The sequence below is a fragment of the Musa acuminata genome, chromosome BXJ2-8 (assembly GCF_036884655.1).
Source record: "Musa acuminata AAA Group cultivar baxijiao chromosome BXJ2-8, Cavendish_Baxijiao_AAA, whole genome shotgun sequence".
NCBI lineage: Eukaryota > Viridiplantae > Streptophyta > Magnoliopsida > Zingiberales > Musaceae > Musa > Musa acuminata.
Genome location: NC_088345.1, coordinates 47391947 through 47415770, shown reverse-complemented (window position 1 = coordinate 47415770; position 23824 = coordinate 47391947). Strand labels below are relative to the sequence as shown.

General features: G+C 36.5%; 2 protein-coding genes across 5 annotated transcripts; one reads left to right on the top strand and one right to left on the bottom strand.

The window, feature by feature from the left end:
• Positions 1-396: 396 nt before the first annotated feature.
• On the bottom strand, positions 397-7495 carry LOC135586184 (polypyrimidine tract-binding protein homolog 1-like). Of its 4 annotated transcripts, none has more exons than XM_065122151.1 (10): positions 7075-7493; positions 6273-6482; positions 5381-5443; positions 5230-5303; positions 5050-5145; positions 4187-4244; positions 3994-4098; positions 3811-3865; positions 1220-1332; positions 397-999 (listed from the first exon to the last, which is right to left on the bottom strand). In XM_065122151.1, the coding sequence occupies exons 1-10, from the start codon at positions 7261-7263 to the stop codon at positions 592-594; spliced, it is 1371 nt and encodes a 456-aa protein (XP_064978223.1). In that variant the 5' UTR covers positions 7264-7493; the 3' UTR covers positions 397-591. The 4 variants fall into 4 exon arrangements, 3 of the variants coding, with proteins under 3 accessions (XP_064978223.1, XP_064978222.1, XP_064978224.1); XM_065122150.1 differs by having other exon boundaries at positions 3811-3892; positions 7075-7492; XM_065122152.1 differs by having other exon boundaries at positions 856-999; positions 1267-1332; positions 3811-3892; positions 7075-7495.
• Positions 7496-9755: 2260 nt separating this feature from the next.
• Positions 9756-23721, top strand: LOC103995151 (long chain acyl-CoA synthetase 6, peroxisomal). Its single transcript, XM_009415674.3, has 23 exons — positions 9756-9963; positions 11256-11316; positions 11382-11459; positions 11724-11795; positions 11893-11974; positions 12628-12733; positions 12841-12917; positions 13356-13400; positions 13498-13584; positions 14634-14723; positions 14841-14920; positions 15015-15108; positions 17432-17520; positions 17616-17704; positions 19401-19530; positions 19621-19739; positions 20459-20582; positions 20669-20755; positions 21711-21814; positions 21891-21976; positions 23078-23164; positions 23252-23338; positions 23414-23721. Exons 1-23 carry the CDS (start codon positions 9846-9848, stop codon positions 23507-23509), a joined length of 2088 nt encoding a protein of 695 aa, XP_009413949.2. The 5' UTR covers positions 9756-9845; the 3' UTR covers positions 23510-23721.
• The last annotated feature ends 103 nt before the right edge of the window (positions 23722-23824 follow it).

Sequence of the window (23824 nt, the reverse complement as noted above, 5' to 3'; positions counted from 1 at the left end):
AAAGTTATAAAGATTATGAAAAGGGGTCATCATCTAACAATGTCTGGAATTCCAGATATGTTTGAATTTTATATCCGTAAACAATAGCACTTAAAAGGCTTTATAACCAGAAGTAAAGAAGATATTGTAAAAGTTCGGGCGGAAGTGCCTTATGCTTGTATTTACTGCTTGATCTTTGGAATACATTACTAATGCAAAGCATATCATAAAATTCTATCATAAAAGGCAACTGTTTAAAGAAAAAAAAAACTCTGAACCCACTTGAAAGGAAAAATGTCTAGAAATTATGTCTCCACAAACCTTCGAAACTCAATTTTGTCAAACTATCTTGATGTGGAATACATAACATATGATTAATTGCCCAAGACGAAAATACTGCATGGTGAAAAAAAAGAATGGATGAAAAATAAAACATTTAAGAATGTTTAAAGCACACTGGTTCACGTCAAACTCGATAGCTTATTTCAGGATAAACTACTAAGATACCAAAACAAAACAACCATTTACTCTTAATTAGACACTTTTAAAATATAAATTCAAGTAGTAATATACTAGACGCAACAGACCTAGAGAATTGTCAGAAGATGCAGCTTATGAACTGTAGTACAAAGGTCGAGTGGTTGGTGAAGAAGCAGGCCTTGTATTCGACATAACACCATAAGGTGATGAGTTCTGTGAAGCTTGAAGTGACCCAGCAGTAGCACTGGAGGTGTTTGCTGAAACTGGGTAATGAGAAACAGGAGCAGTTGCAATGGTTTGACCTGGGTACAAGTTAGGCTCTGAAACAAAGCTTCCACCTGACGTGCTAGAATTCCATGTCAACATTTGACCCTGAGGATTTGTTGCTTGTCCTGTAGCTCCAAAATCACTGCCCACGTATGTGGATGTTGGCTGGGGATAAACTTGCCACCCAGAAGTGGTGGGTAAACCAGGAGCTTGGGACATCATTGGTACACCCGTGTCCTGAATAGTGTAGTCTCTGCTTCTCTCATTATGCACCTAAAAGAGAGCATACATACATATAATTGACTGTAAGTAACCATGCACATAAAGGATGAAAGTCTAAGCCAGTGTGCTAATAGAAAGACAACAGAAGGACCTCAAGTGCGCACAATTTTATTTTCTTTTTCCTGATGGATAGATATAATTCTTTCAACAGCCAATTTTTTAAACTTCAAAAAGTTTTATTGCTCCGCTTAACCCAAAAAATTATATATACCTTAAGATTGAGATCAGTATGACGAGAGTATGTCAGATGAAGCTTACAGTAACCACCATCATAGATGCAGTGTCCCTCCAAAGCCTCCTTGGCAACTGACGCAGTCATCACATCTGATGGAAACAAAGAAATGGCACGTAGATAACTTAACAGAGCCAAAACATTAGCTTGAAAGTATAAAAGACAATTATCTCAAATAGTATGATGCTTAATTAAATATAAAAAAATCCTTTCTATTTCGAACAAAATCATTAACTATATATCATCCTTTAAGATGTTCAATGTGCACGTGAGCACTTAATCACCTAACAACTATTAATTGCTTTAGTACCAACTTTCAACAGTTTTAATTTTCACTGCAATATCTGAAAGCGTGTCTGCAGATAAGCTTGACTGTAACAGTCAGGACGAACTAACAAGGAGTACAACAGTTTGTTGTGAAAGGAGGTGATAAAGGCAATATGACAGTAAAAAGACCAGGTAGGATCAGTAAGCATGGATTAGACCAACCGACTCATGACATGACAGTGAACTGATTAAAATTGGTCTTATAGCAGACATGTTAGGCAAATCAAACAGGTCCTTATACAAGAAATGATTGTGCTTGTGTGTCCAGAAAGGACCAAAGATCAAATTTAGCAGCAAGAGGCAAAATAATACCTCTACCAATGGGAGAACAATCGAAGAATTTTGAAGGGCCTCCATCCCTAACCATGAATTTTGTAGGTTTTTGTAACAATTGGAAATCCTGGCACAACTCCAATGACAAAAGTCATTGCTTCAACTTTCATGAATGACACTGATATAGTTCCTGAAGGTAGTCAGTCCATGGCATATCAGCTGCACAAATAAGGGTAGACTCCCTAGGGCCAGTTGCAGTGCTTGACCACAAAGCCCTTCTAGAGGTCCCCAAGGAGGTTGTGCCCACCAAGATTATCACACGTGAGGATAATTTAGATAAACATGCCCCTCGCCTAGAAAAAAAAAAGCATTTCAACCTGGATTGTCGTTATTTGTGCATAAAGAGAGAACATTAAGCATATCCCTTGCTGGACGCTTGAACTACATAAGAATTAACAACAGATAAAAACTTGCAGATTCAACACAAAATATCATGCAGAACGACCTGAGAAAGTCACCAGACATGCATCAAGATAAGTCAGCCAGACTAAAACCAGGCAGGCAACAAGATCAGCCAGACTAAAACTCCTGGAGGCTTGGGGAAAAAAAATCAGCCACCCATGTCTCAACTTATTCAAACCAGCCAATAGCCCCCTTATCTGAATTGAGACACTAAAAAAATCTGTCCGGATATTTTTGATTTCCTAAAATCTCACTATTTATGATCAGCAACTAAAATTTCTAGTATCTTACAATTTCCTTACAAAAAAACCAAACAGGCATTTCCAAGACTACACAGTCATCATAACTTACCAACTTCGGACAATTTAAAATGATCCAAAAATATTATAAAAGTTCCCACCTTGGGCACCAACAAAATATTATCTCATTCACTTGTATGCCTATTGTAACATCTATATGACCCATCAACAGATGTGACGAAATAAGAAAAAACTCAAATTGACTTCCCAAAACCTACTTAAACCAAAAGTCAGTTTGTGAAGTCAGACCCAAACTGACACAATTTCTTTAAACTGAGAAATTGACCCAAAACCTAAATTAATTGCACCCAAAGTTGACATGAACTGGTTATGATGCACTTATTTTGAGGCCGGGACACATCATGGAAATCACCACCATCAAGAAAGAAAGCCCAAAGGAATGCCCATAACCTGCTAGGGCCAGCCATCAATTCAAAAGCCCTTGGGCATTGGCTTAGAGCTAGGCTGGCCCCAGTATGGCCTAGGCTAACCACTAGAACCCCACGATGTTATGGCAGCACATCGACACTTAAACATCTTCATGGTCACCTGATAGTGTTTAGAAGATTTGAGCAATCTTTACCAGGGTCTCATGCAAGGAAACATAGAGTTCACAATGAAAAAGCTTCATGACACTGATAAACTCCTCCAAAATAGGAGGAGAATGCAGAGACCCGTTGGAGTGGGATTTATACCCTTGTTTTATATCAAGGGCCTGCCAACCATACTTGCAGTCACCTTGGGTCCAACCAGGCCTAGTTGGTAACCCACCTCCTTGTGAGGGATGGCCAATCCAAGAGCAATCCTATTGGAATATTCAGAATCAAGACGCAATTAATGTCTCCTGCTATCCTGTATCAATAGTGATGCACACGAAACACTACATGTACTAGTCTACACATGCACATCCACAGGTTCATGTGTACCAAAGTGAAGTGAAGACACATGCACATGGTATCAGTCCATAATCTCCTGCCAGCACATGGCAGGTGCACAAAAATAACTTGCTCATGCATCTGCAAACATGCACATAAGCACAAGATGCTACCTAAGTTCAGCTTACAACTATTAATTAGAGGGCACCATAGACAAAAGATAAGTTGTGTTGTGTATTTGCACATTCAATCAAAATGGAGACCAAAATTAAAATGCTTATATGCAATTTACTAGAAAATATCAAACATGAAACATCTTTAATAATTTCCATACCAGAATACTGTATCAAGGCCTGCATGCCACCATTTTTCTCAAAAATTAAAATTTTCTGCACAATACCAAAAGCAGAGAAGACCTGTAATTTGTCAAGAACAAACATTGAGTAGGTTCATTTTGATGTTTAGCTGAAAGTTAAAAACATTAATAAAACATGGAGGTAGATAGAAAATGTCTTACTGTATAAAGAACATCAACTGTCACAGCATATTGCAAATTCTCTATAGAAGCTAAAAGAACATTGCTCTCCGGCTCCTTTTTCTTTCCATCATGACCTGGCAAAGCCTGCGAAGGATTTCTTGTAAATACATCAAGGAAAAACAAGAACGAAAAGAATAAAGAAGCAGAAGTGAATTTGATACATAAAAGTTACCTGCAGAGTTCCCTCAATAGCTGACGCATTCACAGGAAGAAAGGGATTTGTGTAATCCCTGTTCATTAAAAAAACAAAGTTTATTAAGGTTTGAGTTATATGCAAGCCCTAGATTGCGACCAATTTGCATAAAAAATCTAAAGATAGAACTTGATGGGGAAAAAAAATCTACTGTGAAATGTGTGTTAATAACATGATAGTGTGATAATCTCATACCAATATTCATTTGTTAACTCTTCAGTTCGTTTAAGAAACATAATACACTCCGATTACAACTAAATCTGAAACATGGCAGTGTAACAAGAGCAAACAAAATTCAACAGTTAAAACATCAATAAAATGCCAAACATTTTTCTTACAAGAACTGCTTAAAACAATGTACAAGAGAAGAAACTATAAGTCCAAATTATGGAATCACAGGATTACCCATGTTGCACAATCACGATAAGAGTAGGTCATCTCTTAAGTTCTAAATTTCCTGCCTGATTACAGGAGGCTGAATTTACAGACATGTACCTTCAGCAATTTTACTATATCAAGGAATTATCATGCCCGAAGAACCCACAAAATTTAACTCATGTCAGCTGCTTGAACTATGTATTAGACCTTGTGAAAAGGGAACATGTTACGCAAGATGTCATTTATGCAACAGTATATTGCAAATATATTTAGTGCTCATCATTGTGAGGAACAAATATTACAAAGATGATTCTACAGAACATTACTTCTTGAGCACTGATCAGAAACTGAAGGAAAACAGGTAAGGTCAAGAAATCAACAAATTCAAAAGTAAAAATATAATGGTAATAAAATCATAAAACAGCCTGTGCACTTCTAGCACACGAAAAAACAACAAAATGTACCTGCTCCGATGTGACTGGAATTTGATACTTAAATCTGTGTGGGCTGAATATGAGATACGCAAATGGCAAGATGTAATATGCTCAGGGAGCAAGTACCTGGAACCTTCAAGTTCAATTAGCAATAATTCAAATAAAATAAAAACATATTTACATACTAAATACAATGCAAAAACACGCAACCTTGGAATACTTCTTCCATCCAACTCATTTCTTGCACTTGCCGCAGTCTCTGCATCCGTGTACTGGATTAATGCCTGCAAAATGATTCAAGTACTGATGGTAAATTACTTCCTGCATTTGTCCTGAAGAGGACCAACACATGTGGTCTCACCTGAAACCCAGCAGCTTTTTCGAATGTGGCAATTTTATGCACAAAACCGAAGGCAGAAAACACCTAAGACAAAATTGAAAAGCTTGTTATGACAAATAGTTAACGAGAAATTTAACCAGCATAGACCACAAGTGTAGCCCCATAAGCTAAAGTCATCCATAGGCACATTAGCATGAGTGCACATATACTTGGAAAAATATATATGCATGCAATATTACAGCTTCTTGTTGTTGTTACTGTTGTCATATGCATGAAAAATCATACTAGAACCATGTCCTCCTAAGAAAATTATGAGGAACACAAGAAACACAATAATAAAAACAGCCTCAAAAGAAAAAAAAAAAAACAGTTTTCACTCTTGCCAACTGAAATCTTTTATCCATGCATAAACTGCTCCAGCTGTGAAAAGGAGCTCACCCAATTACTCCAGTAAGTTCTTTTGAAGGTAGAAGATATAAAAAAAATTCAACAGGTCAAGTGGAAAGCATCAACCATACATAAGCCAAGGACATTTCGATTCCAAAATATTGAAAATCGAACATACCACCAGATGTTAGAATATTGTTTATGTTATTAAGTCCAACTAATAACCATTTCACAAGGATACAAGGTTTCAAATGTGAAAACGAGATTGTAACATATGTGGTAATTCTCCCAACAAAATAGTTGTATGTAAGTTTTCTCCCATCATTATGGCCCTGCTAGTTCATGCACTGTAAGTTACTAGAAAAGAACAGAAAGAATGAGCATGTCTTTTGCTGGAGAATATTTTTCTTGCGTGCCCCTTACCATAAAAATGATCCAGGCAACCGAAATTCCAATACTTGATAAGATGACCATAAGACTAAAATGGCTCCATGTACAACAAGGGCTCCCAACCAAGAAAACTTACCGAATGAATGACATCTATGCTTACATCACCAGTTTCAACACCTTCAATAGTGACAAGCAAGACATTCCCAGGAACATCACCACCACTCTTGTTATTTGTAATTTCTTGCCTGTTAGAATACTGGATATAGACAGTTTTTCCACGGACTTGGGCTGGCTCAGACGAAGAAGCATAGTACGATACCATTGAAATTGCTTGGTTAAGGTCCACCTACAGAGAAAGAAACATTTTTAAAATGCACTGAGTAATGAATATAGACTTTAAAAAATGAAAATTAACACAAAGGTTGTACCAAGTAGAACTCCTCTGATGCAAAAACTCCAAGAATTAAAAAAATCACAGTTAAATAAAGCATTCACAAGCATACTACAGCAGAAGAAGGTAGCACCTAGTTGATCCAGAGCATGGAAAGTTGAGACCCTAGTTATACTAAAGTACTTGCTGATCACTGGCATTTTGGATTTATTTTATCGAGAAGATGGAAAACGGTTTACTAGAAAAAGTTTTGAGTCCTGTTGACGCGTAGATAAAGCTGGAAGAGTTCTAATTCACGAAGGATCGAATCCTTCATTTCGTCCTATTATGAATTTTCATCTATGGGAAGTTCCAAAAACTCCAATTTGGTGCTTCTGATCTGAATATGATCAGTCGAGAAATTCAATAGCAAACCCAACATTCTTCGTCCAGCGTAAAAATAGTGTGGATTGTTAGCAATGAGTAGCCAAAAGATAATGTACACATATATCACCAAAACTATCACAAGCAACAAGGCACATGATCAAAACAGAGAGACGATACGGACGAATTCGACGAAGGCCTGGTTCTTGTTGGCGCCGACGTTGCACATGGTGTTGACGATCCTGCCAAAGGGCTCGCAGAGGGCAACGAGCTCCTCCTCCGTGCACTCCCACGGCAGGTTTCGAACGTGCAGCACCTTCGACGGCGTCTGCGTGTACCGAAACTGCTGCTGCCCTCCTTGACCCGGCGCCATCCCTTCTGCCAATATATATGGTACAAGAAAAATCCCCTCTCCTTTCTACCGTTCAAGATGAGGAATCTCCCAAGGATGCTTCCTCTTGCTAGGATTAGGGTTCGAGGGGACAAACAAAGCAAGATTTAGAGGAAATAAGAGTGTAGCTCTTCCCTCCCCCCTCTCTTTCGCCTTCCTATCCTTCGATGTCCTTTTCTCGAACCGTAAAAAAGCCCTATCGAACCCCGGGTGTTTTGCTACGTTATCACTTTCCCGGTTTTACACGAACGGAAACGACTCATGTAGCGGGTCCGGTTGCTTCTGGAGAGAACGAGAGACTTCTTGCCATGTGCGTGAGAACAACGAATCACACGATCCGGACCGTCGGATTTGTCATCGTCATTCGACGGCTAAACTACCATAATTTACCCATCAAAATAAAAGGCTCGATGCTTAACATAAACAACTTAAAATAATCAAATATTTTCTAAATTAAATAAAAGTCATAAAAAATATCGATCCGAAACAAACAGCTATGTTGAACGACTATGGGACGTGGGACTCGAGACACCGAGTACGCTGTCACGATACAAACAGCTAGTAAATAAGCCTAATCCGAAGTCCAATGAGGTGGCTAACTAAATACGTGGTCCGCATAAAATGGTACGCTTACCGAACGTAGGTTCCGAAGGTGCAGTCAACCGTGAGCCACCGTGGTTCAAGAACATCTGAAGTCTAACTACGCGGGTACCGGACTCGTCATTTCCCCAAAGAATGCAGGCTCAGTAGCAGAACAAAATGCGCTGACTTTGGGAGATATTGGACGAGTACAAAGATTTGTTTTGGTCAAGAAATAGAAAGAGATGAAAGAAAGGTTCTAATTTAAAGATAACTAGAAAATAATCACCGGAGGTCAACGAGCAAATTCGTTGGAGGAAAGCCTTTCACCGTCTTTTCGTGTCTTACATAGGATCATCTAATTTGGAAAACAAATATATATAAAAATAAAAGATTAAGTGCAGGGATTCTAGGGAGAAATGATTTAGATTTTTAATAGATAAATCAAAAGAGATGGAAGAAAAATAATAATTTAAAGATAACATAAAATAATCACAGATAAAAGTCTCACCTTCTCAATATTATATTTGGACGATGAAATCTTATCATTAAAAATATTAAAATATATATAATAGAAAATATTATACTTGTACCAAATCAAATATATTATTTTTTTCTAAAAATAAAAATATTTTATCCAAAAAGAAATACTATTGGACTTTTGCCCAATTACACTCTCCTAATTTATTTTTACTTGGGGTGCCCAATTTTAATCATTTTAACGAAAATTATCCTTCGTCCTTCATCAGTTAGCTATCTATCTTTAGAGGCATCACTCATCGCATTTGCTCCTTGCTCTCACCATTAGTTATACTATGCGTCCTCTCCTCCCTTCCCCTTTCTCCTCTTATTCCTCTATTCTTTCTCTCTATATAATGTCGCTTGCCCCGTTGCCTCACACCCTCCATTCTCATTTTGAGTGGTGTCACTCGTTACCTCCTTTTCGAGAGACAAATAAGGTAAAGAGCATAATAGCAATATCCTTCTTCATATGTGATTTGTTGGATCGGAGAAATATCACAGAGGAACCGGATCGATTGATGGTGGCATAGAAAACGTTAAAGTAGATGAGCTAAATGAGGGTGCATGTAACATTTTCATGATCAACTATGGTACCAATGCAAAGGGCACAAACAAAGGGGGCACAACATGTTAATGACAATGATTATAATCTTATTTTTATCACAAAAAAGAGATTTAGTGTGACATCACCGTTCATGCTACTACAACGGACGATTTGGGTGGGAGAGGAGCACAATAAGAGGGTTGATTATGCCGGTGACAATAATACACAATTGGTTCTTTGGATTGTTCTTCAGGATGGAAGCATAGGGCTATGGGAGACGAGAAAAAAGAAAAGAGGATAAGAGAAATAAGGTAATTAGCGATATTACTTATATGGGAGCAAAGCGTGGAGGAGATAGAGGTGACCAATGATGTGGTTCGCGATAGATTACTAACAGAGAATTAAAAGATATTTTCATTAATGTGGCAAAAAAGAAAAAGGAGCGTGTAAGATAAAAATCAATTAGAAAAAAATATTCGATTAAAACCCAACAGTAATGGTTTTTTAGGTAAAATAATTTTTAAAAATAATATTCTTAATTTGAAAAATAATTTTTTAAATAAAAATATTTAATAATACTTTCATAAAGAAAATTTTAGATTCTTAGACTGATCAAATTTATTTAAAATAAAAAACCACAGATCTAATTCCAAGCATGTTGTCCCGGTGGAAACACTTGCTGCATCAAGATATGGTAAAAAGTGAGGAAACCTGCCGAAGAAAGGCCGTCATGGAAAGTGTTCGGATATGGCGTGCGGATGATGGTGACACGAATACTAGACGTCTGCGCAAGAGAAGCCGTCCTATCTAAATAATAAAATATCTCCGGCGCTGTATTGCATTCCATCGTTATTTTAATGTGTCGCGAGATCGAGTCGTGAGAGGAAGACAGGAAGGGCAAAGACGAACAAACCTGGAGATGGATTCCGCTCCCCAACGTCGTCTCCGAGCCATCGCTGGCCATCTCCTCGCCTCCAGCGACCGCGATCCGAACGCTCGTCTCATCGCCAATCCAACCGCCGGCGAGTTCGCGCTCGGTACTCGTCTTTTTCGGCTTTTCTTGCGTTCCTTTTTTGGGAAACCCATTGAATCGGAATGGGTTCTTCTTATTCTTTACCTCCCTTTCTTCTCCGTCGTTGGATTGGATGGTTCTGTCGATGTATGATCGGATCGTGAAGGGATGGAAAAGGGGCTTTGTCGAATAAAACTGCTAACAAGTGATCTTCCACATCGTCGAATCTCTGCTCGGCGCTGCCTTTTTGAGTATATTCTAGGTGGATAATACAAAGTGGGGATTTTTATTTGTTCTGTTCGTATATGCTACAGTTATTTGATGTCACGAAATTTGGTTCGTGATTCATAGGCATTCCAGATTGCCTCTCAGTATTTGGTGCATCACGTGCTATTATCTTGAATTGCGTTGCATTGAAATCGTTCGTTGGGGTGGGAGATCAGTCTCGCTAATTCCCACATCATCAAGCAGGATCCGTCCGACAGGGTGTATCTTATATTTCTCGTGCAGTCAGGGTTTTTATTTTGTGAATTTTTAATCCAAGGCATCCACGATTGTTCATTATGGAAGCATTTTACTCGATCCATTCTCTGTCTATATACCTTAAGGGCTTATCTATTCTCTCCACGATCCATTTGCTGTCTATATAACTTAAGGGCTTATCTATTCTCTCATCGTGAGGCTCATCCTTCCACTGTCCACTGATTTGTACCCTAAAATTGAACTTCTGATTTACTTAAATCATCTGATTTACTTGGATCATATCATCTGATTTACTTAAGTCAGCATTAGATCCTCATATTATGTAATTTTTCTTTTGCCTTTTTCAACTCAGTTTTTGGTCACAAACATAGTACTTTCATGTTAAAAGAGAATTATTTGCAATTTTCAAAGATCCATGCAATGCCATTTTGATGTGTCTATATCATCTATGATTACAGTTTTGTGGTAATGACATATGTGCTTTTTTCATATTCAATTAAATTCGAGCCATCTATCCAAAAGCATGGCAACATGACAAGGACAAAAAGAATATTCTCCCTAGAAGAACTCCTTCACTAGATTTATTAGGTATTTCTTATTTGTCTTTTGCTTACACATGGTTTAGTTTGCAATTCAATTGTATGTCCAGAAGACAATGTTTTTATTTCTTTATTTTGTTTGACTATTCCAAGACATCATCTACTACAACACTTATGACATCTCTTCTTTGATAGACCCAGAATTGCTAGTTTCTCTTTTTTTGTCGATTAGTTTCTCATGTTTAAGTATATATTTCTTAATAAAGAGTGGATCTTAAGTTTTCACATCATGCAGCACAGGGCTACAGTGTTGTTCTTCCTGAGAAGTTGCAAACTGGGAAATGGAATGTGTACAGGTAGAATTTATATTGGTATCATTGATCATTCCATGGTTCATCTAATATTTATCTTATCCTGGCAGATCTGCACAATCACCACTGAAGCTAGTCTCTAGATATCCACAGCATCCTGATATTGGAACACTGCATGACAATTTTGAGTCAGTATCTCCAATATTCCTTTTTTCACTAAGATATACTCGAGCTTTTTGAAAAAACAAAAATGCTATGTATTTTGCTAATTATCATACCAGATGTACCAAAATAATCCTCAAAATTTGTGTTCTTTATGTATTACATTAGGATCATTTATTTCTTGTCCAAATATTATCGTTTATATGTATGCTTTATTGCATGCTCTTTCATCCTCGTTTATACATGCTTACTATTTTTGTGAAATCATTTTTACTGTGGACAATGATTAGACATGCTGTCGAGACTTTTCGAGATTACAGATACTTGGGAACAAGGATTCGTGTGGATGGAACGGTTGGAGAGTAAGACTTTTCTAATATTTTGGCCTCTGGGATGCTTATTATGTCATTTTCTATGGATTTTTTGATATCTGATGTTGCGTAATCTTACATGTTATAGGTACAAATGGATGACCTATGGTGAAGCTGGTACCTCCAGGTCAGCAATAGGATCTGGCCTTGTATATCACGGAATACGCACAGTAAGTTAATTAGATTCGGGTATCCTGCATTTTGGAACTTCCCGAAGTACTAATGATATCACACTAGTTCAATCAGGTGCTGATATGCTGGTACTGTGGCACAATGCCCATGTGTATTCTTTTAGGTTTTTAGGAATTGCATTGTTATTTGTTTGCATTGGTCGCGGACCAGTCCAACCATGTTCTAGCATCAGAACCAAAATGAAATTTTCGGCCTTTATTATGATTATCTTCTACTCAAGTAATCTATGCATTCACAATGAAATTTTAAACCTTGATTATGAGTATCTTCTACTCAAGTTTTGGATGCATCAGTTAGGAAAAGGTGAGTCACTTCATATGAGAGGTCCTGCGAGATGCAAAGGGAAACTAAAGAACACTTTCTTGGAATCATTATGAGGAAAACATGGTCCCTTGTGAGTTCTGAGGGTAGCTAGATGATTTGCAAAGATTCCAAATAGATAACTTGAATGACTGGGAGTAATTTGTTGTTATAATCCATTCACTACCAGGTACCACTCTCGCATCATAAGTTGATTGACTGGTAGCTGTATCCATGCCAAACCATTAAATAAATTTCAATATAATAACTAATTAATCTCTCTCCTTTTTTGTCCTTTGAAATAAATACTTTAATATGCTACTTGTTGCAGGCTGCATGTGTTGGACTCTATTTTATAAATAGACCAGAGTGGATCATTGTGGACCATGCCTGCTCAGCATACTCCTACATATCTGTGCCTCTATATGACACTTTAGGTATGCTCTAATTCACTAGTTGGTAAGGTTGTTTTCTTAATTTTAAAAAAGGTTGTTTTCATATTATTTTGCTTGTTAATAATAGAAGGCACTAACATTTTTTGCAGGACCAGATGCTGTACAGTATATAGTAAATCATGCATCCATTGAGGTCATTTTTTGTGTACCCCAAACACTGAGCATTGTAAGCTTCATTCTTGAGCCTTTTCTGAGTTATTTGATCTTGTATTTAATGCATGCTTTAGCACATTAAACAAGACACATTTGCTCTTTTATTAAGGTAAAATTTCATAGGTGCTCCCTTTGCACCCTTATATCATAGACACTCTTCTAAAGGTGCAAGTATCATATATTTTCTCCTGAGTGTTGCTTTTATAATATCATCTTTTTTTAGGTTGGTGCTGAATCTTTAGTATTTGATTATGCCAAAAAAGTTACTTATTCTGTTATTGTAGCTTTTGAAGTACTTTATTTTATTTATATTATATAACTATTAGTTTTGAACTGTCTGTGAGAGGATTATCCATTACCATTTTAACTTTTTTTTTTTAATTTTCCACCTATAATGTATTTAATCTGGTCTTTTATGCAACTTTCTTATTATTCTCACTTGGTTTTTCAGCTACTAAGCTTCTTATCTCAGATTCCATCTGTTCGTTTGATAGTGGTAAGATGACTTATATCTAAAATGGTTATTATTTTTTGTTGTTATTATGAGGAGCTCTCTCTAGAATTTTCTTATTTGCATTTTCTTTTCATAACAGGTTGTTGGTGGTATAGATGAAAAGATGCCATCCGTTGCTTCAAGAACTGGAGTGGAGATTGTTACTTACTCAAAACTACTTAGTGAAGTAAGTTATGAAAATGTATTCGGAGAACATTCATGAATAATTTGCACATGACTTGAAAGAGGACATGATTATAGGATTATGTCTTTTACTTGATGAGGGCTTAAAGATAAAGTGAATAGGGTTCTTTTACAGTTTTACTCCAAAAAAGTCCTTTCCTGTATGATTAGACATGTGGATTTCCCAAGTTTTTTGGTCTTAATTGGAGATTTCTGAGTTTTTTTTATTTTTGGGAGCAATGCACTTTTTGCATACAAAATATGTTACCTGAAGTATCTTAGCTTGTCTGCAATTGTGATAACGAAGTCTTCCCTTTGCAGCTTTTTGCTGTTGAATGGTACCTTATTCGTAAATGACAGTGCAAAATGCTTACAACTAAGTGACCGTGCTAGGTCTATCAAGTCAGAAATTTCCAAACCGACACATCATCATTATCCAACTTTCATAACAATTTTATGGGCTTGTTAGTTCAGGTTCACATTCTCAATATGGAAATTAATGGAGTGCATAATATACATTTGCTGCATGGTATTTCATGAGAGATTGGTCTTTTTATTGTCATCACAGTTCTGCTTGATCCTATTATTCATGGGAGCCTGCAGTAGAGGTTGGAAGAGATGATATAGGAAAAGTATGACAATGAATGATGCTCGTCGAAGTATTTTCCCATCATTGTAAAAGGGGTATAAAGTGTGAAATATTAGCATCCTCTCTCATCCATAATGCATTTTGCTTAAATTTTCATAAGTTTGCTAGAGGCTTTCTTGGTTTACCCTCACCAGACGGTGCTTGATTGATGTTCTTGTTTTGGACATTCATTTCTTTCTAAACCATACATGTTTTTGACAAATGGGTCTGTGTTATAAGAATGGCCCTGATGTTGTACTCAGGTGTTTTGCTTTGCCTCTATATTACATATATAATTTTGATCAGTTAATCCAAAGTCCAGACCATTTTGTTTTTCCATGAAACATAAGTTCTCTGGCTTATTCTAATATTTTATTGTTTACATTTATTGCCTTTTCCAAATTGGGCCTTCCTTTGCAATTTAGGGGCATAGTAACCTGCAGCCATTTTGCCCACCAAAACCTGAAGATGTTGCAACTATTTGCTATACCAGCGGTACTACCGGCACACCCAAGGTACTGAAGAATTTCAGTGTGACCAAATGAAAGCTGTTTCAGAGCAGCTCAATTTTTGTTGCAGTGTTCTTTCCGTATCTGTTATTTGATTAATTATGGATGAGCTTTGTTCCACAGGGAGCTGTACTTACTCATAAAAGCTTAATTGCAAATTCTGTTGGAACTAGCATAAATATCAAGTTCTACCCTTCAGATGTGTTAGTGATTCTTATATTGTTTTATTGGTTCTTATTTGCCTTTGCTGTTGTTAATCATGGCATGTCTCAGATATTCTCAGTTTCCTTCTTGCAGTTATATATCATATCTACCTTTGGCCCACATCTATGAGCGTGTTAACCAAATTTCCTTGGTGTATTTTGGTGTTGCTGTTGGTTTCTACCAGGGGGTAAGAACTTCATAATTTTATTTCTTTAAATTAAACGGTTCTGGATACTAAGAGGTTCCTGTCTTTTGATTTAAGTTAGGCTACTGTCTGCTTAGTAGTGATACAACTATGGACAAAACCATGATCAACCAATTTTTAGATAAATGATTATAAAACCTAATTAGCAATTAATACAAAGCTGTAAGCAGCAGATTAGGACTCATTCTTTCTACAAAAACTTGGCCCGTCAGGTTTCAAACTGACTTGAGTCAACCTCAAGGCAATGTGAAACTATCCTGCAGTCATGATCAATGTGAAACTATCCAGCTGTTCGGTAATAATTCTTGGGCTATGTGGTTTACAATCATTGCTTGAGGCAAGCAACATTAAATGGAGATTAAAAACTGTTGACAAGTTACTAGTGTGGATTTTGGAAACTATGGTTTCAAATACCAGAATTTACCAGTTTGACCAAGGACCAGTATTGAATTATACTATTGTCTTATTATTTTTTAATCATACCTTTAACTGATACCAGGTGGTATAGATCGGTATACTGTCTATTATACTGGTATTGTATCGGTTTGGTAAATTACGAAAACTGTTATCTGATTGAGATTTAAATTCTTGTCATGGTTTAATATTTGGTCCAAACTGACACGTACTGAGTGGTATCCACCGGTCCAAGGCTGAATCAGCAGACATATTTCTTTACTGGTCAAATTTATTATGTTCATTCAAGTTCTACTTCCCCCTTTCGATAGAGTTGAAGCTTGTTTTTTTATTGACAAGACTGTAGCAACTGTCCTTTTATCAAGGATTTCTGTATCAATCATATTGTTCAATGTTGCAGTATCATGCAAATGGAATAATGTCATGATACAAAGTGCATAATATTCTGTAGCAACCACCAGGATGTATCAAATACATTTCGAGTCTTTACATGATTTAGCATGTTGCTATATGGTCAGTAGTTCATGTGCCTTCTCTCAGAGTGCAGATGGTTTTGGCCAGTTTGGTCTTAAAGATATATTCAAACTGAACAAAACTTGTTTGGTGTGAAGCATTAACCGGAAATTAATCCAGTTATACTATTATTGATGTAGGATAACTCTAATACCAAATTTAACTACAACATGTTTGTGATCAGTGGAGGAATTGTTTTTAATGTGAGAATAGAAGGGAAAGATAGAGGAAGCGAGAGATAATAGAAAAAAAGACAATCGGCATACTTGTTTAGGCTCAAAGATTAACTCATACCTTCCAACTTTCTCACTCGTGGGCGGTGGAATCAGATTGTGGCCTCACACTATTCACACATGTGATAAAAGTACTTCAATTTATTCTATCATTTTTTGACATTCAATTATGATACCCTTCTCCTCTTTTATGGACTCCCTTAGTACAAAAAAAAGATAAAGATATAATTATGTCATGTCAAATCAATCACTTTTTTCTTATTCAAAGATGATAACATGCATAATTGATTTGGAAAATGATCTTTCTTTTTTATGATAGATTTGATTGATGAAGTGATGAAACTTCTTTGTAGAGTTGAAATCTTCAATTAAATTCAAATTTTAGTTTCTTCAATTTTTCCTTGTTTACTTCCTTTTTCTTCTTCTTGACTAATCTGGGAAACTAAATTAGAAATATTGGAGATGTTCTTTAATAACCTGCCATGAGATATGTTTGGTATTGTTTGTCAATGAAACCTCTGGGAGAATAAAAATGATCACTTGAGTTTGTAGCTATCCATGTCACCTGCTCTCTGATAACTGTAGACAACATGGATGTGCCCCTGTTATTTCTGGGAATTTTCTTTAGGATTGTAGATTCTATTGTAGGACTACCTCCAGTGCTTTCTTCACTTCATCTCCAGGACTTTTCTTAAACCTTCTCAAATCTCAAATCACATTCTGTTGCATGCCTCCCTTGTGTCTGAGGAAAACAAATAATCATGCCTTCGTCTGGTTTCTTAAGTGTTCTACATTAGAAAGATATTGCAACTGGTTGCATCAGAACTACATGCTGAACTTTGACATTGGCAGTAAGATTATTCTATTTTCATATTGAAAGTTAGGATGCTAGGATAACCTAAGAGCCAGGTATGTGGAATAACATTATAAAAGATGGTGTTACTTTTGAAAGCTTGAGTTGCATCTGCTGCAGCAGATTTTACTCAATTTTTCATGTTACTATTTATTCAGTCAAATCACCATTATGGTTTAACTAATGATACTTTAGATTTTTAAACATGCAATTATTTTAATACGATACAAAGGGTTACATTTCCATGAACACATTCTTTTTGTAGACGAATTGTGATGGATTTTTTTTCCAGGATAATTTAAAGCTAATGGATGATATGGCAACTCTAAGGCCCACCTTATTTTCTAGTGTTCCTCGATTATACAACAGAATATATGCTGGGTAATACAATGTTGTGTATTTTCCAAAAAGAATAATTTAATGTGCTGTTATCTTTGTAGAAAAATTAATGAGTTATTTGTGACATTTCATTTCAGTGTTATGAATGCTGTGAAGACAACTGGTGGCCTGAGGGAGAGGTTATTCAATGCTGCCTACAATGCCAAGATGCAAGCAATAGCAAATGGTAAAAAATTGCATTAGATGTTAGAAACAAATACTGATAAGTGAAGCAATATGTAGATTGAAAAAATTATGTGTGCTCAAGGAGTCAAGGTTCTACATTTCGGTCCGTGTCGGCATACTGATATACGGTGCCTTACTGCGGTTCGAAGACTTGTTTTGTTTTTTTTTATTTTTTTTTGGGGGGGGTGGTGGCGGGGGCGGGGGGTGGTGGGGGTGGTAAGGAGGGAAGAGTAAGTGGAGGAGGGAGGAGCATCGGATGGGCCAGGGGTGGTGAGAGAAGAGGAATTGCACGAGAGAGAGAGAGAGAGAGAGAGAGAGAGAGAGTGGTATTATGATTAAAAGATTTAAAAGTAATGAGAACCGGGCTTACGGGGTCCAGGTCCATACCGAACTTGGACTAGGTGGTAAGTTTTGTACCACATGTGGACCACCAGAAATTGAATGGTCTGCATTTCAGTTGAAGCCTGAACAGGTACGTATCAGTCCACGTGAAACATTAAACCATGCATGCGTTGTTTGGGACATGAGTTCCTGCTTCCATCGTGTTGGCCCATCTTCATTACTGCACATATCTATATGTATTATCTCAACAAAACTGATCCAAGCACAAGAAGATACAGGATTACCAAAAGAATCATAATAACCAAAAGTGGTGGATAGTTGCTGAAAGAATTAACAGCTATTGATAAATTATCATAAAAAAAGCTATCAAATAAAAGTAGGTTCTTTCTGCATTTAAAGTATAGAGGCCATAGGTCGAAAAAGAAAAGAAAGGAGAAAGAAGGTTTCTGCAATTTTCCCCTTAGCCAGTGACTGCTTCCTAATTTTTTCACCTTTTGCTAGTCCTAGTGACTCGTGAAGTTGAAAGGTCACTTCTTTATTATCATTGTTCTTTTTGTAAAACTTTGCCAATATTTTTATGTTCTATATTAAAATCTAATGGATATTTGGGTTTTTTTTCCCAGAGGTTCTTAAATATTGCCATTTTTGTTACTCATTTGTGTTGTTAGATAACAGTAACACTTATTAAGTTTATCTTAATAGTGTAGACTCTAGTAGAGCTGTAACACACTAGCAGAGCTATTAATGCAACAGTGTGCAATAGTCACTTGTTTGTTTTGATTTTTGTTTTTGTAGACCATTGCTGATAGTTCTCATTAACGGTAGGACATTGCCTAAACTACAAATGTTTGTCATATCTGACAGCCATCTGTATCGCTAGATAACACGTGCCAAGGTCATCCATGATGTTATAGCACATACACACTAGAAGAGCTATCAATGAACAGATGTGCAACATTATTTCATCTGAATTTGAGTTAATATGTTGCAAGTTCAAGTACAATCTATATTGGGGTCGGATATAGGTGATTCCTTACCACAATTTTGGCTTCTTATATGATTAGTTTTGCTAATTCATGTAGAAGATAACTGTTTGCTGGTATTGTTTGCTAAACAGTGTGAGGAATAAAAAGGAAGAACAGAAGAATTAGGGTATGAAATAGACAACTATAATAAAAGAAACATAGAAAAGTTCAAAAATCAAGATGCAGCTGATATACGAAAAAGAAATATGGAATGGCATCAATATTATTGTGTGGCATTAGTTACTTTTCATTTAGTAATTGTTTGTTGATATTCCTATTTGAGATCCTTACAGATTTTGTATCAATTATAATTATATTGTATCCTCCCAGGAAAGAATCCATCACCAATGTGGGATAGACTAGTATTCAACAAAATAAGAGAAAAGCTTGGAGGTCGTGTACGAATGATGACTTCAGGTGCCTCTCCATTGTCAGCAGATGTAATGGATTTTTTAAGAATGTAAGGAAGTTTCCTTAAAAGCATAAGTGCAACTGTTTGGTGCTGTTATATTTGCTTATTGTTCATCGCTAACAAGTATCAATGATCTAGATGCTTTGGCGGTCAAGTTTTTGAAGGTTATGGGATGACGGAGACAGCTTGTGTCATAAGTTGTATGGATGAGGGTGATAATTTAACTGGTCATGTTGGCTCTCCGAATCCTGCTTGTGGTAAGCTTAAATTTTATGGTTTGGAAAAAGACCTGATATTTCCTCTAGCTAAACTAGCAAACTGCACCTAACATAATATGTTATGCTTGCAAATCTTTTACATGTCTTTTCCTACTTCTTGCAATATGCTGTAGCAGGCTTCACTCTGGTTACTAATGGAAGCAATGCTATTGTTGTTATTCTCTTTAGTCAACAATCTGGTTTCATCTGCAATTTTCGTCTCTTCTCACTCTATTTTGGATTTGTCTCTATATTCTTATTCCGCTCTCTACCTAATGTTATCAATCCAAATTCTTAATCCTATGTATAAGTAATTTCTCATGTATATTGGTTTGTATTGTAAAACTATTGATGACCCTCATAGTTTAGCTATTGAGTAACATGAATTTTCTAGCCTTGGGTAATGCACTGAGCCCCACTTCAGAATTACTCTAATCCTGGAAAGGTTATAGCTTGTTATCAGCTCTAGCTTTGAGTAATATGGATGCTAATTCAGCTCTAGCTTGTTATCATCTCTCTATTTCTCTGTCAATTTTGTTGTTTTTGTTTGTTTTGCTTCCATAATTACTTTATTTTGGTTTTATCCTGGCACCAATATGAGAAGCTTCAGAATCTTTTTGTGAGAAATGAGAGTTCCATTGTGTACTATTGTTTGAAGTCCCAACTCTTTTTGTAGTATTTATTGGATCCTTTTCATACTGGAGATCGTTCTTTGACAGAGATCAAGCTTGTTGATGTTCCTGAAATGAACTACACGTCGGATGACCAGCCTTATCCACGTGGAGAAATTTGCGTAAGAGGTCCAATAGTGTTTCAAGGCTATTACAAGGATGAAGTGCAGACGTAATTAGATCGGCTTGTTGCTTCATATTTTTGCTACTCTATATTAAGAAAGCCTAAATTCACTGAAACCACAATTAATTGGACAGGAGGGAGGTAATGGACGAGGATGGGTGGCTTCATACCGGAGACATAGGATTGTGGTTTCCTGGAGGGCGTTTAAAAATCATAGACAGGTAATTGGAATACCAAATTCATGTAGTAACAATAACAAAGTTTTTATTAATTGTTCTTTTTAAAATATAACAATTTTCTAGTTTCTGTTCTTCCATTATCTGTCACCCGTGAAAGGAAAACCAATTAGCTTGTACAAAATTTTATGATCATGTGCAGGCTAAAATGTTTCTAAATGGTTCTGACACAAAGTTACTAATGTTTGAATTTATGGTGTGATAAGTGTTGTTTCCTCGGGCTTTATTTTAGAAAAAGCGGTGCACTTGTGAAAATATAGTAAAAAAGACATACCTAGTGCATGAGGCTCCCGCTAATGCAGGATCTGGGGAGGGTTCTTACCTCCTGCCAAAACAAAGAATGGAACTGAAATATGAGTGCACCATCAAACTGAAAATTCAATCACAAAAAGAGGAGCTGAGCTTTTGTTAAAGGATGGTATGATCTTGGTACAACAAGAGCCATAATGTCCCAACTTTCTGGAGATAATATGATCATGGTGACTGATAAAGACAATAACATTACTCCATTGTGAAATGTTTCAGGGGAAGGTTATCTGATGTTGGTTGTAATTCTCTTGTGGATCACACGTCAACTAGCAGATACCTGCATGGGGCATTATGCTGTATCTACAGTGTGCATTTTCACCCTTTGTTGGTTACAGGGATTAAAACAATCAGCATGAGCTTCATGCCCAATTTGTGCCAATATTATGTATGAAAGAATTCTGATTTTAGACACTGGAGGCTCCATATCTTTGCGTAATGAACAATTCTGACATCCTTGCTTATGTGATCTTTGTTTTGTAGCATCTAATTTAAAAAATTTGTGTATAATTGCTTACAATGTCCTTGTGCTCTTATTTCTATGAACAAAATGTAGTTTTTTACTTGGTTTCTACTATAAATTTGATGTACATAATTACAATATCTGATGCCTATGGTTTACGAAAAATGATAGGAAAAAGAACATTTTTAAGCTGGCCCAAGGCGAGTACATAGCTCCTGAAAAGATAGAGAACGTATATGCCAAGTGCAAGTTTGTTTCCCAGTGCTTTGTTTATGGTAATTATGCTGACTACAAGTAGGTAGCGATCAACTTATGATGTATCTAAACAGTGAGCATCTTATTTTTTGGCAGGCGATAGCTTAAACTCCTGTCTAGTTGCAATAGTTTCAGTTGATCAAGACATATTGAAGGCTTGGGCTACATCTGAAGGAATAAAGGTTGATTTGCATTTGACTTGCTTTTGCTTTCTATACATGCGGAAACTTTAATTTTTCCTGCTTGCTTATAGAACTTGTTTTACGGCTATATGAGCCACATGCCCAAGGACAATTTTTTTCAATCCATCATATGTTCCAGCCAGTCAGCGGAGCATATAATACATCAGGATGGACTTAATATTTGGCTGGTGACCATATTCTTCTATGGCTACTCACATCTCATTTCTATTTTTATCGACTCATCTCATGGTTGCATCAATAACCTAAATCCACATGAAGACTCTCAAAATCATGTTCAACATTTTAGAATGTTTTGGACAATTGTACTCAGGACCAGTTGGACTTGGCAGGTTGCCATACAAATTAGACCAAAACACCTAAATTAGGTTGATGCTTGGTGACCATGTGCTGGTCTGTCAAAGATCTTGAAAATCAAAGTCCATGAGCATTCCATGAAACACTTTGGTAGAAGCTGAGATTCACATATGCTTTTAAACATGTGTACCTATTTAGATAATGAATGAGCTTTGGCTTGCACCATCACTATTGTAAAATGTCCCTTCAGAAGTTTAGGACATTCTACACGTACCTTTTCTCTTGGAGATTGGATTGTTATCCTATCCTAGAACTTTGTACAGTTTATAATTGGCTATTGCAAGACAAGCAGTCATTGACTTGGGATCTAAAAAAATGTGGCCCAGTATACGAGACTTCCGCCAATGTTGGGAATGTGCAATGTACATAACTTTTGCCTCTACAAGTAGAAAGATTGTTTTTGTGGTTCGACACCGGCTGGTATCTAACTTTTTATTAATTATTGAGTGACACTGGATGGTATATATTGATGTACTGCCTGTACACAGGTGTCAGACTTGTCCAACAAGTTGTGGAAACCAATATTGAACTGGTATCTAAAATCTTGTATCCAGCATTATAGAATTGCCACTTGAACTATATTCTTTATGTGGAAATCAATATATTCTGCAAGATACCTCATCATTGGTTGTGCATTTGAATGACCTCTACTTTTGACTTTTCTGTTAACGTTCTTGAAAAGAAAATTATATGAATTTTTACAAGATCTAATCTTTGTTTCTTCAGTATGAAGATTTAGGACATCTTTGTGCTGATCGACGGGCAAGGGCTGCAGTCCTTGAAGATATGGATGCTCTAGGAAAGCAGGCTCAGGTAAAAATCTTGACCTTTGGTGACTGGATTAGTATTTCTGGATGCCAAATACCCCTAAAACTTAAATCTCCATGTGTGTGCTTCCAGCTGCGGGGTTTTGAATTTGTGAAAGCTGTCACCTTAGTTCTGGAACCATTTTCATTAGAAAATGGTCTACTCACCCCAACATTCAAGGCAAGTTCTTTATTCCTGTTCATCTATTTAAATTTGCATGGACAAGGTTCTAATATGAAGATTCATCCTTCCCAGATCAAGAGACCTCAAGCCAAGGCATATTTTGCAAAGGCAATAGCTGACATGTACGCTGAGGTATCAAAAGCTGATCTATCCGAGAGACCATTGTGATCTGCATCAGAATTAGACACACATTAATGAGAGCTGATATAATTCCTCGACATATGTTGAAGAAATAAAGCTACCCCTTTGATTAGTGGGGTGTGGGACTGGCGACTCTTCCTGTTATAGATGATTGTACTATTGATTGGTGGTTTCAACTTTAGACTTTCTTTTCGTTACTCTTATCAATAAAAGTGAGGAAAGTAATTATTTATGATTAATAGGATGATTTAATTCCAAGATAATTATATAAAAAGCTACGGGTTGGGAAAGATTAGTGTCACACATAATGTACAATTCTAATGTTGAATTCTCATAATAGCT

Excerpts from the sequence above, each read along its gene's own strand:
- LOC135586184 (XM_065122150.1), bottom strand. The coding sequence starts at position 7,263 with ATGGCGCCGGGTCAAGGAGGGCAGCAGCAGTTTCGGTACACGCAGACG. Across the intron at positions 6,483-7,074 it reads ACCAGGCCTTCGTCGAATTC|GTGGACCTTAACCAAGCAAT; the intron begins GTCCGTATCGTC and ends CTTTCTCTGTAG. Across the intron at positions 3,893-3,993 it reads CAGTTGATGTTCTTTATACA|GTCTTCTCTGCTTTTGGTAT; the intron begins GTAAGACATTTT and ends GACAAATTACAG.
- LOC103995151 (XM_009415674.3), top strand. The coding sequence starts at position 9,846 with ATGGATTCCGCTCCCCAACGTCGTCTCCGAGCCATCGCTGGCCATCTC. Across the intron at positions 11,796-11,892 it reads GTGGATGGAACGGTTGGAGA|GTACAAATGGATGACCTATG; the intron begins GTAAGACTTTTC and ends TACATGTTATAG. Across the intron at positions 15,109-17,431 it reads CTGTTGGTTTCTACCAGGGG|GATAATTTAAAGCTAATGGA; the intron begins GTAAGAACTTCA and ends TTTTTTTTCCAG.